At 42.4% G+C, this 14033-nt stretch overlaps 1 protein-coding gene across 4 annotated transcripts in view; it reads right to left on the reverse strand.

The window, feature by feature from the left end:
* SLC25A26 (solute carrier family 25 member 26) overlaps positions 1-14033 on the reverse strand; it is a 152726-nt gene that overhangs the window by 2126 nt on the left and 136567 nt on the right. For 2 of the 4 annotated variants that reach the window (XM_010590068.3, XM_010590067.3), the window contains 3 exons: positions 11247-11316; positions 4979-5043; positions 3769-3842 (listed from right to left, as the gene is read on the reverse strand). In XM_010590068.3, coding sequence (XP_010588370.1) covers positions 3769-3842; positions 4979-5043; positions 11247-11316 — 209 coding nt within the window. Of the gene's footprint in view, positions 1-3768; positions 3843-3936; positions 4137-4978; positions 5044-11246; positions 11317-14033 lie in introns of those variants that run through there. The other 2 variants (XR_010319069.1, XM_064275032.1) reach the window with 2 other exon arrangements.

The following is a 14033-nucleotide window of genomic DNA, read 5'->3' on the forward strand; positions in this document are numbered from 1 at the left end:
CAGATAGGTTTAAAAGGTCAAGTCTGAAGCCATATGTATAATATGACTGCATGTTTGGAAACCACAGGAGGGACGGCTCCTAAACAGCTAACCATCACTTTCTTTGGAGGGTAGGAATATAGGAGGCGCTCCCTGCCTGTATTCCTGTAATATGTGGACGTCTCACCATGAGTATCACTTTTGTAAACAGAAAGCCAAAGTTAGAAAATCGGAACTAGGGGTTATACTAGTGAAAAGACATTGATTCTAGTCTAGGGTAAAAAATTGAAAGTGCTCAAGTTACAGCAACAACAGCTGTGCGTCTGTTAAGGTATGAAAAATAAGCTAACTGGTAGGCTCTCCGAGAAGCGGCCAGGAAGGAAATCCCTGCTGGTAACTCACACGGCCGCCCCAGCAGCCTCCTTTCTGCATAACTGGTGGGAGAGGTCAACTCACTGCCCTCTGTATGTCAGCACCCAGATCGCCTGAGGAAAACAGGGACCTGAGAGCGGTTTTGTGGGACCCTTTTTAGTTAACTAGCAGGATTTAAAGTAAAATATATACATAAACTTAAGAACCTCTTTTTCTTGTCTAGGAAAATTCTATGGAAAACCAAAACACACTTGTAAGGAAAAAAAAAAGTTGTTCAGCTCAGTATCATGCAAATTGTTTTGTATGAGGAGGTTGGTGAGCGCAGACGTAACTGACTGCTTTGAGGCTCCTGAGTCCCCCTGGCCTGAAAAACAGATTCATCTCACTGCCCCTGTTCTACAAAGAGAAAGGGGTGGGGGGGTGGGAGGTGAGCAGAAGTCCTGTTTGCCATGGAATTCTCCAGGGCTTTGAACCGGTTCATTCCGGTTCAAACCCCTGCTGAGAATTTGCATTTCCACCCTCAGTATGTCTGGAGTTCAAAGCCCTGAATTTTCCCTCCCCTTTTACTATCTACTCCTAAAAGCCAAAGTCTTGTTCAGCTTTCACTGCTCATGAGCTCAGCTGCCCCTAGCAGGAGGCAGATGGAAGCAGTTTATGGTTTCGCTAGATGACAATTGAATCTATTACCATAATTACAGCCTTAAAGTAATTTGTACCAGTGAGCACCCCAACCAAACTGGAGGCAAAGACGACTCCGAGTGGAACAGGGCTGTGTTCTAGCAACCACACGTCAAACGTGTAACGAATGTACAGCGTTTAGCATACCGCTCATGGCAGGAGCAGTTACTATATAAGGACACAGTCAAGAAAACAAAAAGCCAGTCAATTAACTCTAACAGAAGAAAAGCAGGAAGGAGCAATTGGGACAAGCAGACGTCCATCTGCTTTCTGCCTCCTGCACTGAATGAGCGTATGGTATTTTAATCTTGGAGAAACCACTTTGCCCTGGAGCAGATCTTCCAAATAGGCACCCAAGCAGTCTGCTCCTGTGTGAATCCACCGGGAACCTGTTTTTTTTTTAGTGTTCATTTACCCCAAGAGGTTAACGCCATTCCAGTGCAAGAGGGGGAGCCCGTACGACTGAGAGAGAGAGAGAGACTGTGTGCGTGCGGGTAAGCTCTGTGTGGGAAGCCGCGGACTGGGAGCAGGCCCGAGACACAGCTTCAGGGCTGAGGATGACCAGGACCACAGTTCAGAGCAGCTGCCCAGGTCTGGAGGGCTGTTTTTGGTTTGCTTTTTCAATTTTTTTTTTTGCTAAATTATTTGTCTTCTTTTATCATATTACTGAGGAGGCTAATTAAAATGCATTTCTAGGTTGGAAGTTAGATCTGGATGAAATGAAAACCACTGCTGCCTAGAACACCCTACTCATGATTACACTGTGCACTCTAACTACAGCCCAAGCCTTAAGACTTTGAAGAGATAGCGAAAATCCAAACTACATTCGCAGAGCTGACAATGCGGACAGAAAAGAGACAGGCCCTGCTCTGGCTGTGGCACTGCCTAGTGACTGTACAACATAGAGTCCACCGCACAGCTGAGACAGGCAAGATCTCTTCTCAGGCTATTCAAGAACTGTCCTTCTCTACAAGCTTCGGTGGCCGTGGTTTTGCCATCCCCGAGTACAATCACTTTCTCAGGAAAGGCAAACTCCGCAGAGCTGAGGGCAGTGGCAGAGGGGTTGGTCAGTAGTTGCCAGAGAAGCTACTATGAAATATATGGAAAGCAGACAGTGAAACTCAGCAGTTCAGCTTGTGATGATCTAAAAAAGCTACTGCGCACACATCTCCATGTGTGGCCCCATCACTGTTTGAACTACTTATGGTTATTTTATACCTGCCAATGAATAAGCTGCTCTAGAGCTCGTTTTTCTCTCACCATTTCTTTATTAAATGTAGAATCAGAGCAAGAATGAATGTGCCTCGGAGAGGAGCAGATCCGTACCCCTCACAATATATTAGCCACAGACAGCAGACTCCTGGTATACCACCACACTTCCCTCCCAGGCTCACGTTTGACCTCAACAATTAATGCCATCTTCCTCACCGTGAAACCCACCCAGCCCAGCCCCGTCTCAAAATCCTGAAGTCCTTCAGGCAGCCACCACCAATCCACCAGAGTTGTCACAAAGAACCACCCAATGCCATCTACTTTCCAGTTGGAAATTTTGAGGAGGGGGTAGGGTCGCTCTCCTGCAAACACCTTAACTGGGGCCTAACCTACCTGGTTCATGCTACCCAGACTATCAAATAATTGAAATTAAAACCTGCCAAATGCACCCAAAAACTACAACCCAATAAATGATCTCACACAGCACTGGGATGCAGTGGCAGCAGCACCGTCCCAAGAGAAAGCCTAGGGGCCCTGCTCTGCCGCAGCGCTGCTCTGTACACTGGCAACCCGACCACGAGCTCACTCCTGACCTACTCCACAAGGAGGCTGCTGCTGGTTCTCACAGGAAAATTCCTGGTAAATGATTTCAAAGAGAAAATCATAATTTCATATATCCATACAGATCAACATTTAAACAGCTTTACACGTTTATGCCGTAAAGGCAATGCTGAAGAGAGAGCTCCTTATGTAATGCCAGAAGTTTGAGGCACTTAGTCAATAATATAGAACAGTGGTTCTCAACCAAGGTATCATGCACCACGGTGTGTTGAAAGTAATTTGTTACTAATAATAGCTAAAGTACCCAAACCACAAACACTTGCTCTAACGATGTTACCCTTGGTCACTCGGCACCCCTGCATTGTGTAAACCGAAACCTATTTTAGTAACGCTGCAGCCCATCACCTGGCTGTGACTGTCCTCTAACATCAAGATGAGCAAGGCTGAGAATCACTGGGTTGGAATATTTCATCAAATTGATTGTGTGATATGATCTCATTTATAGGGTCGCTATGAGTCGGAAGCGACTCGATGGCAATGGGTTTTGTTTTTGGTTTTTTATACAACACCAAATGGAACATTATAACAATATCAATAAATATTATATAACAATATAAAAAGAACACTAACTAGGACAAAAGGAGCCCTGGTGGCACAGTGGTTAAGCACTCTGCTGCTAACTGAAAGGTCAGCGGTTTGAACCCAGCAGCTGCTCTGTGGGAGAAAGATGTGGCAGTCTGCTTCCGTAAAGATCACAGCACTGGAACCCTATGGGGCAGTTCTACTCAGTCACACCAGGTCGCTGTTAGTCAAAATCTGACTTGATGGCACCTAACAACAACAACAACTAGGCCATAAGCAGAAGGAAGGAAAGGTGTTCATCCAGTCTCGGCTAAAGGACCTCAGAGGAAGGAGAAAGAGGCAGGGAGAGGTGGAGAGGCAGCTGGCCATTCCTCTCGTCCTTACCCTGACAGCCCCTGTGTCCGCCAGACCCCATGCAGAGCAGAGAGAACGCCCCCACCGGCAGTGCTGGAACCCACCTGGAGAAAAAGACAAAGGTGACGTAAACCATTTTACGAAACTCCCCCAACTTAACAGCTGGCTTGCAGATATCCTCAGGTACAAGGACCCTACCACGCTCATTTAGGACACAGTTTCAAATAGACACGGGTGTTTCTTAGGGTCCTCTGTATCCTGCTCAGCCAGAAATGCTTCCATTCAGCCCTCCCAGACAACTACTGACTTGGCCCGTGCCACGTGGGAGGCTGCTCTTCTGGGTTATTTCTCTCACAATCAAACCATCAGCAGAGCTCGCCCAGATTATTCATGTTCAACTATTTAACAGGAAAAAGACAGAAAGTAATATTAACCCAGGAAGGATGGGGTATAACCAGTACAAATGGCAGAATTATGACACTTACCTAAGTAGCTAATAAACACATTTAACTACAATATATATCTGTGCAGATATATTGTACCTGAATCGAAGCATAAGTAAATCGGACAGCCCAGATTATAGGATTATCCATAGGACAACTGGAAACTTCAGTGGTGTGGTGGTTAAGTGCTATGGCTGCTAACCAAGAGGTCGGCAGTTCAAATCCCCCAGGCGCTCCTTGGAAACTCTATGGGGCAGTTCTACTCTGTCCTACAGGGTCGCTATGAGTGGGAATCAACTCAACAGCAGTGGGTTTGGTTTTGGTTTGGTATAGGACAGTTGGAGTGCTGGTAGCGCAGAGGTTAAGAGCTCGGCTGCTAACCAAAAGGTCAGCAGTTTGAATCCATCAGCTACTCCTTGGAAACCCTATGATGCAGTTCTACGCTGTCCTATAGGGTCACTATGAATCGGAATCAACTCGACTGCAACAAGTTTGAGTCTGAGAGTTATTACCTACGACAGCATAACAGCTCTGTTTACTTACATAATGTGGGTAAAAAATGATTCTGAAATGTAAAATGCTATATAGACACTGGTCACAGTGACGACTGTGGATATCGGCGTGTCAACATCAGCTTCAGCAGTCTCGCAGGGCTCTTATGGGAATACTGGCAGAGGGCTGCCGATACTTCAGGAAAGTGCCATCTGCTTTTATTCACTTTATACACACATACGTTCTAGCCCTAACAGATACAGTAGGCACCTGGCGTATCGACATTACATTATTTTACTACCCACCTTTGCCAACATAATTCTTGTCTTTGCCACATCTAGAGGCGTGGTGACTGCAGCCGCAAATCCACCTGTGCAGATAAAAATACCCAACACACGAGGGAGATACTGTTTACTGAATAGATGGTGATCTTATCATTTTTATAATTTCTCATAACTCTGCCAAAGTCACTTCTTTATTATTATGTCCACTTGACCAACTCAAAAACAGATGCACACACGTAAACCCTTTATCCACGTGCTTTGGTTCTTTTGCAGTGATTCAGAATTCATATAAAAAGAGGTGACCAGATACTGCTTTACATACTCAGGTAAAAAAAACGGGGCCCTGCACAATTCCTTGCTGTTTCGTATGCTAGCAAAGGAACCCGAGTGTGTGCACACGCAGTATGTGTGCACACGGTCAGTTCCCGCTCTCGAGAGGACAGGCTCCTCCTGACTCCAAGTAGCCATGCCTTCCCATGGGCAACTGTTCTTGAAACTGGCTCCAAAGGCTTCTGTCATCGTGACTCTGCACACGGCAGAGTGGACAAATACGTGCGTCACTATGGGGAGTTTTGGTATAACTGACTGGATTCTTCAAGCTAAAAGATTTACAAGGTCAAGCTTTCTGTATTTCACAGACTTCCTGATAACAGCCCAGTTAGAGTAACTGCATTTCTAAGCTCTCTTCTGCATCTCCTCAGAGTCAGTCTTGTCCTTCCTCTGGCTTCCTTCCTACCTTCTCTCTTCTCTGTTTAAATACTGTGAGTTCCAAGCTGTCCACAGAATTTAAAGCTGTTCACATGTGTGCACAGAGGAATGGGAAGACTTTTTTTTTCTCCTTAAAAAAACAGAAACCACAGTTTATAGTGTCAATATTTTATTTAATATGGTACAGAGATACATTTTAAACCCCAAGACGCCCTGAGGTGATAAATCAAAGGTTCTCAGAATAAACCCAAAAGGGCTTTCTAAAGATTTGGCTAGCAGAAGCTAGGGTGAAAGAGGCCACTGTATAAGGGCTGAGCAGAGCGTGTGTGTGCCAGGGGAGCTCCAGAAATAGCACTCCTCTCCCTCTAAGCCCTGTGGCGTATGACAAGAAGGCCACTTGATCTCTGCCAAGTACCTCTCTAAATATGTTGCCAAAATAAGATCATTACACTGAACCGCCTCCATTTGGTAACATCTATGAAGACACTGACTTTTTAAAAGATGTACCTATTTATGTTTTTATGTTCCATTTTGGTTACCCATGAGTGGCGTAATCTTAGGGAGTGTTAATTAACCTGAATATTAGAATCCCCTTTGTTTTAGCCACCTTTGTATTACCGACACCTGAAACTCGTTCCTCCAAGTTCAAAAGTTGCCTAAAATTCAGAGACTTATTCAATTTCAAGTCTTCTAAAATTTTGTGGAAGCAGTCCTGAAATCCTACTCTTTTATTTTTTTTTCTTTTAACCACAGATTCTGCCCTAGAGGAGTAAGTACACTTTTAATTGTGGAAAAGAATCCAAGAAGGCATCACATACATCAAACAAAAGATAGTAAGAAACCAAGAGGGAGGGAGGGAGTGAAGGAAGGAGGGAACCAGGCAACGAACCTATATTATCGCAGAATTTCCCACCCTGAAATACTATATTTGGTTTTGTTTCCCTTACTGGCTATAAAGTCTAGCAGGATCCAGCAAGAAAAAGAACTCTTCTTTGGAGCCAGAAAGACCAAAGCTTAAATCTTTGCTCTGCTACTTGACTGGCCTTGAGTAAATTTCTTATTTTCTGAAGGACCCCACGAGGATAGGTACTCTCATTATCCCATCTTACAGGTGGAGAAACTGAAGCTCAGAAGTTGACTAACTTGTAAGAAGGTTGGACTTTGTGCAGAGCTGGAACTATTAAGTCTGTCTGGCTCCAGACCCTGGGCTCTTGGCCAGTGGTCTCCTATTGACCTCAGTTTTCTCATCTGTCAAGTACAGACAGTAATACCTACTTCCCATAAGAGGAGGATTAACTGACTCTCCGCAAAGTGTCTACAACAGTGCCTGGCTCACAGCACCCAACAAGTCAGTGGCTATTTCCTGGGTGGGCAGGGGTGTGTGAGTTTTCCTACTGTCGTTAGCCCAGCATACACAGTAAGCCCTCCAGCATGCTTAGCGGGTGCCCTGACAAGTGTCCAGAGTTTTTACAAATTGAAGATTTCAACTTGTCCTCTAAAAGGTAGGGAGGGGGACTGATATTTGTGGCATGCTTCCTTTGCATCTGGCACTCAGCACTGTGCTAGTCACTTGTGTTATTTCATCTCACTCGCATAGGTATTATTATTCCTGCCTCAGAGACAACTTGTGCAGTACCACACTGCCTGCATGGAGCCAGCACTCAAAGTCAGGCCTATCTTGGCTCCAAAAGTAGTGCTCTTTCCACTACATAATGCTTGGATATATATGATAAGACAAATTAAAATTTGAAAGTTAAGACTCAGAAGTGCAGCTACCATTTTCCTATTTGAAAATGTTCACAGACTGTCCTAAAGGTTGACAAGGAAGGTCATTTGTCCTGTCTGGTCATTCAAACTTTTATGAGTCACCTATGTTGAAAACTACTTGTCTTCTAATAAATTTGGATACTGCAAATCAAACATTTTGGCTACAGCAAAGGTCTACCTTTCCTCCACTGTGGGATGCCTGACAATATTCTTTTAGAGATTTAAGAGGGTCAACAATCTGTCTCATTGAAGTAATATGAAGAAAAGTTAAAAGACAAACACGCATTGGCTGGAATAGGTCCTAACTTAACTACCATGATGGAAACTGTGCTGTATGTAAGTTGTTAATAAATCAATCTGAATGTCTTTAAATATAAAAAGATTTTTTTAATTCACGAATGTTACCATGTTTTTTAATGAGGCTCCAAGGAGGGCTTGTGAAGATAATAGAGTAACTGATGATAATGGGATGCGGAGACCTGGACTTTCAGCTGCAATGTGGCTGTTTTCTACATTTTACCTAAGGGGGCTGTAAACCAGTGGTAATAACTATAAGGGACGTACTACCATCTTAGACAGGAAATAATTACTGGCGCTGCAGCTGTTGGCTCCCTTAGTGTTCAAGCCACACGTGAAATGATTTCCTGTGGTCTCCTCTAGAGTGAGATTTTTGTTGAATGTCAGGCTGACTGCTTTCAAGGACCAGATTGAGGGAAAAGTAAACTTTTACAATGAAACCGCATCTCAGGTGTCCTTGGGGAACAAATGCAGGGTGTTTATCGTCTTAGACAAAGCAGCCACCTCCCTACAATAACAGGCCTCGAGTTGTCGCCTCCAGGCAGCAGTTGGGAATGGGGGGGGGGGCACTGAGCTGAACTGGGGAGCCCTGCTGCCATTCCTGGCCCCCCAGGGCCTAGCCTCCCCTGACTAGTCTCGGAGGGACAGGAGCATCTTCATGCACCTCTTTTGCACGATCTCCAAACAAGGGTCCAGATGCGGAGAACTTAAACAACAACAAATGTGTATGTGTTTTAAAGATTGTGTCAAGCCTTCTCATTTGTTAACCAAAGACTCCTTTTCATCCTCTTCTAGAATTTTAAGCCATGGGGAGAGATCTCCTCTTCTTTCTTAGGGAATGTAAGTAGGCGTTTATTATGGGAAACTGATCACAAAACACTAGGGTAGCAAATAGCATTACAGTAGTAAATACCATAATTACTTAGACAGCATTACGGTTTATGTTTAGAAGTTAATTTTAAGTGAGGAAGTTGGTAAAGTCATTTTATTTTTCCTACTTTAACCCCTGTCCAGAAGCCAAAAGAATTTGCAAGCCTGACGAGCCGTCAACACCTCCAATCTCAAGAGACATTTTTGGATATTTGTGCCAAATAGTTTACAGAACAAGCGTGGACAGGAGAGAATGCCAGGGATGGCACGGAGAATGGCTCATCTGCAACGAGTTAACCATCTTAAACTTGGGAAAGCACACAGGGATGAGCAATCTGACTTCTGCTTTAAGGGCTGGTTTCTTCACTGCCTTTATGGCCACGTCAGGGCCACATGGGTCTGAAAGTGCAGCGTGTTTAAGCCCGAGAGGTCTGACAGGGACCGTCCGCCAAGATGGCCAGTCCTCGGCCATTTCTCTGCACTGTGTAACGCACACTGCTGCAACAGGCTCTTACAGAATACCGATCTTTCACAATTTAGAATATTTTCAAATGATATTTATCCTTCAGAAAAGTTTTAAAATAGTAACCTTGTTCCACTTGATCAACGTCTGTACCAAATAAAATTTCAGGGCAAAAAGGGTATAAACAAGAAATGCACTTATTTTATCTGTTGCTAAATAAATGTGGATCTACTGACAAGCAGTGGAATTTTTTCAGACCTTATCAGAACCTCAGCTGAAGAAACAAGACGACTGTATCGGAGGAGATAACTATAAATTATACTTTTATTAAGGTATCATCCTTTGCAACTGATCATATGAATTACTGGGATAATAAACTTTTAATTTGCTGGATGGTGGTTGTTTTTATTGAAATGGTAACCATTCCCTACATCCACCCAGTTTTACAGATCACAAAATACGAACACATCCACTATCTGACTTAATCCCTGATGAAATGCCCTACGGCAGGAGGGTTGCTCCTACATTACAAGTAAGGAAACTGGCGCTCAGGAAGGTTTACTCATTCCTTAGCTGGAAGCAGAACAAGAGGCTTAACCATGCTCTAAGTGGGACAGCTCAGCCTGCATGAGCTGTGTGGCTTTGGCACATCACTGCCCTTCTTGTCCCCACAGGTGGCCTCAGCGTTCATGAGAGCACAGGGCTCCTGCACTCCTCAGGGCCACCTTAAGTGAGAGAGCCCGGAGGGCATCTTGCCCAGCAGTCAGGAGGTGCCTGGTAAAAAGGTTCTTCGCCCCCTTCTATCTAAACGAGTGGGTATTATAGAGCATTATTCAGAAAGCGGTGCGGTGATGAATGCAAATGGTCTCATACTGTATTTGCAAGCAAATCTTTGAATTAGCTTCTTGAGGAATGGGGCCGGAGAAATACATTCATTTCAACTCATGGAGTGTTACAGTATTGTAGACTTGAGGACATGGCTTTCCTTATCCAGGATGGCTAAATTTCCATAACGCTCACTTGGTCCCCAAGGCCCATGAGGCAGTCAACAGAAACGCACACTTCTCTGAGAGACTGGGGGATAACGACCCTGACCCCTGGAAAATGAATCCAGACCACCTACTCATTCAACACAAATGACTGTGCGTCATGTGGAAACAATTATCCATCACCATCACTCCGGGTTGGCTTCACATCTAAAGGCAAGTTTATTTTTTGATTATCGACTCTATAAGTCAAACAGCTCGAGTTATTAATAAAGAATCCTGTTAAATGTATGTTTTCCTATTTCCTAGTATCTACAACAAAAACCCCAATCCAACAATCATTAAACAAAATGGAAAGTAATTATTTTCCAATAAAGTTGACATCCTTAGCCTACGTATCTGTTCATTTACTGACTTCACCTCTAAACTAACAGTTTACAATTTTCCGGCAAATTTCCACTTCGTTTTATTTCAACTGTAATTCTAATTTACCTTATGCGCAATAATAAAATGTATTTCAATTGAAGACTGTTAAACCTATCACTTAATAAATTCTTCAAAGCATCCGGGTCCTCATTAAAACCTGCCTGGAAAATTCACACGCTGGCCAAGTGATGGCTAACACAACACTGCACACTGTCACTCTGCTCGTGGTTTGTCTAGAAAACGCTCAGATGTTGAGATCGCCGTATTTTCCACACAGAGAGGTTCAGCCTTGTTTAGCCTTCGGTGACCTGTGACGTATCCTCTGCTCTCCTGACACCAGTTAACCTGCAGCGCTGTCTGTCCGGCGTGTCACACGAACTGTGAATCACTGCCCTCTGCAGAGATGGCTTCACCCCGCACCACTGCCCTGGGCAGACAGCTGCACGGCTAGCCCTGCCCCCACAGCAAGCCTCTTCCCACAGAAGGGTTTATAAATCATCTTTAAGATAATCCCAGGGCCTGAGTGAAGGCTTTAATAAAGATGAAAAGAAAAAGAAAAATTTGTCAAAAACAAATTGGTTGTCTTTCAAGTAGACACCTTTTTAGCAGGTTTTTTCCTCCCCTAAGACACTTTCTTTTCTTAAACAACTACTGGGGCTGTCTTCATCTAAACAATCTGGAATTTCTAAAGAATGTCGGTTTTGCATAGTTAATATTCTCACATTTTTCTCCCCCGCTTTGGTCTTCCCCAGTATAATATAATCCTTTGCACCTGCGAAAGCTCCACAGACTGCTGACTGCCAAGAATCCACCGCATGACCCTGCCTCCAGGACCAGAGCGCCTGTGTTTGAGGAGAAAGAAAAATACAAGTTATTAAATATTTGAATTTATCGGAACCTCCTGTGGGTTAGCTCTGGGGATGGGAACTTATGTGAGAAGCTATTTTGGTGGCATTTTTCAGTGATGACATAAGTGATTTTCCCAAGGACTTAACTGCATTCTAAATAAGTTAGACATGAGGGTGGTAGCTACATTAGTGTTCAAAGGAAATCGTTTTCAGGGAGTATGTATGACACACACACACATACACTCATATTTGTGTCTATGTGTACAGATAAAAATATAGTATATATCTTTAAGACAATGCAACACTTTAAATATCTCCCAGTTAATTCTAAACACATAAATACCACAATTTACAAATTAGTCCAGAACAGTGTATGGAAAATTCCTCAGGTCTTTTTAAAATATTTATCTGTGCTGTACATGTCTGAAGGATGCTAATTATGTTGCTTAAATATCAATATAAACATTCTTCAAAGACCTTTTATATTTTTCATGTAATAGGTTCAGAATTATACAAACACCTATGCCAGATTTCAAACTGGGCAACATGATGCCAGAGACATGGTGCTGCCCACTATGCCCACCAGGACTTCATGATCGAGTAGGAGGTAAGATGTAGTCACGCAAAACAGTGAATAATGCCATGATTTAGTCTCTTTACATATATTAAAAGCCACAATCCCCACAGCAGCCGTAACCGTTGGGTCCTGTTATTATCCACATTTTACCCAGGCTATCTGATGGCATTTTATCTGATGGCAAAGCACACGTTTTTTTGTTTTTGTTTTTTTTAATAATATTTTATTGTGTTTTCAGTGAAGGCTTACACAGCTGTTTAGGTTCCCATTCAACAATTTCTGCACAAGTTTTTCAGTGACATTGGTTACACGCTTCACAATGCATAAACATTCTCATTATTTCTGTTCTGGTTGTTCTGTTTTCATTAATCCCGTTTCCCTATTTTCTTACGTTCTCACCTTTTTTAAAGTTGATTGCTGACCTTTTGGTCTCAGGTAGGTGATTTTTTAAAAGAGCACAGTACTTATGGGTGATCCTCATTTTTTTGGCCAATTTGTTATTTAGCTACAAGGTGACCTTAGGGGCTAGTTTCGGTTCAAGTTTGCACTTTTTTTTTTTTTTTTTTAAACTGTATTGAGGAATAACTGACATCCAATAAACTACACATATTTAAAGTATGCAAAAGTTTTGACAAACATGCACACACCCATGAAACCACTGCTACAATTAAGGTAATGAAAATATTCATCAACAACAAAATTTCCTAGTGTCCCTTTGTAACTCCCTCCTTTCTGCCCCTCCTTCCCCCTCCCTCCATCTCAAGCAATCACTAATCTTTATGTTACTACAGGTTAGTTTGCATTTTCTAGAATTTTATATAAATGGATGCATACAAGAATTACTGTTTTTTTTTAGTTTGTTTTTTAATACGGCTTCTTTCATTCAGCATAACTTCATTATTTGTCCATGTTATTTGGGGGTATCAATAGTCCATTCTTTTTTTTTTTTTTTACCGGTGAGCAAAATTCCATTGTATGGATAGATGTACCACAGTTGGTTTACGCATTTACCTGTCGATAAACATCTGGGCTGTTTCCAGTTTTAGGCTACTACAAACAAAGCCATTATGAGCGTTTGTGTACAAATCTTTGTATGGACACACACTTGCATTTCTTTTGGATAAATACCTCGGAGTGAAATGGCTGGAAAACATGGTAGGTGTATGTTTAACTTTTTAAGAAACTGCCAGCTCATTTTTCCAAAATGGTTGTACTATTTTATATTCCCACCAGCAGTGTATCAGAATTCCAGTTTGTCCACATCCTTGCCAATACTTGGTATGTCATTATATTTTAATTTTAATAATAGTGTTATCTCGTGGGTTTTTTTTGTTTGTTTTTCAAAATATTAAAAGGTTTTATTTATAAATGAAGCAAATACTTTTTTTTTAATGCAAAGGATTACATTAAAATCTAGTAGAATTAATGTAGTTAAATTAATAAGAGAATTAAACAGAATTCTATTTAGTTGAGTTACTGTGGCTACAAAGCACAGGACAGCATGGAGAACAATTGGGCAGCCTTCAAGTGGCTGAGGTGAGAAATCGTAGCAGCTTTCCCTCAGGCAGCTGTAGAGGATTAGAAAGATGGAGGCTGACAGATACTTCGAGGCAGCACTGAAACCACAGCTCTGCGGGAAGAGATGTGTGAGGGGGCTAAGCAAAGACACAGATCGAAGACAATATACACAAAGTATGAATATTTTCCATTTATTTTGGCATCAAACAATATAAAAATGTAATTAAAGTACTTATTTCACAGCATCTTTAAATTGCTATAAAAACCTTGAATCATGATAAGTACATCACTTGAATTGTAAAAACAAATAATCCTAGAGCTATACTTGGAAGAAATACAGCCAGAATGCTCCTTAGAAGTGAGGATGGCGAGACTTTGTCTCACTTACTTTGGACATGTTATCAGGAAGGCCCATTCCCTAGAGAAGGACATCATGCTTGGTAAAGATGAGGGTCAGCAAAAGAGAGACTCTCAACAAGGTGGACTGTCACACTGGTCACTGTGGTTTTAATTTGCATCTCCTTGATGACTAGTGATGTTGAGCTTTTTTTTTTTTTTTCATGTACTTATTTGCCATCCACATATCCTCCTTGGTGAAGTGTCTGTTCAAATGTTT

The sequence above is a fragment of the Loxodonta africana genome, chromosome 22, assembly GCF_030014295.1.
Source record: "Loxodonta africana isolate mLoxAfr1 chromosome 22, mLoxAfr1.hap2, whole genome shotgun sequence".
NCBI classification, from domain to species: Eukaryota; Metazoa; Chordata; class Mammalia; order Proboscidea; family Elephantidae; genus Loxodonta; species Loxodonta africana.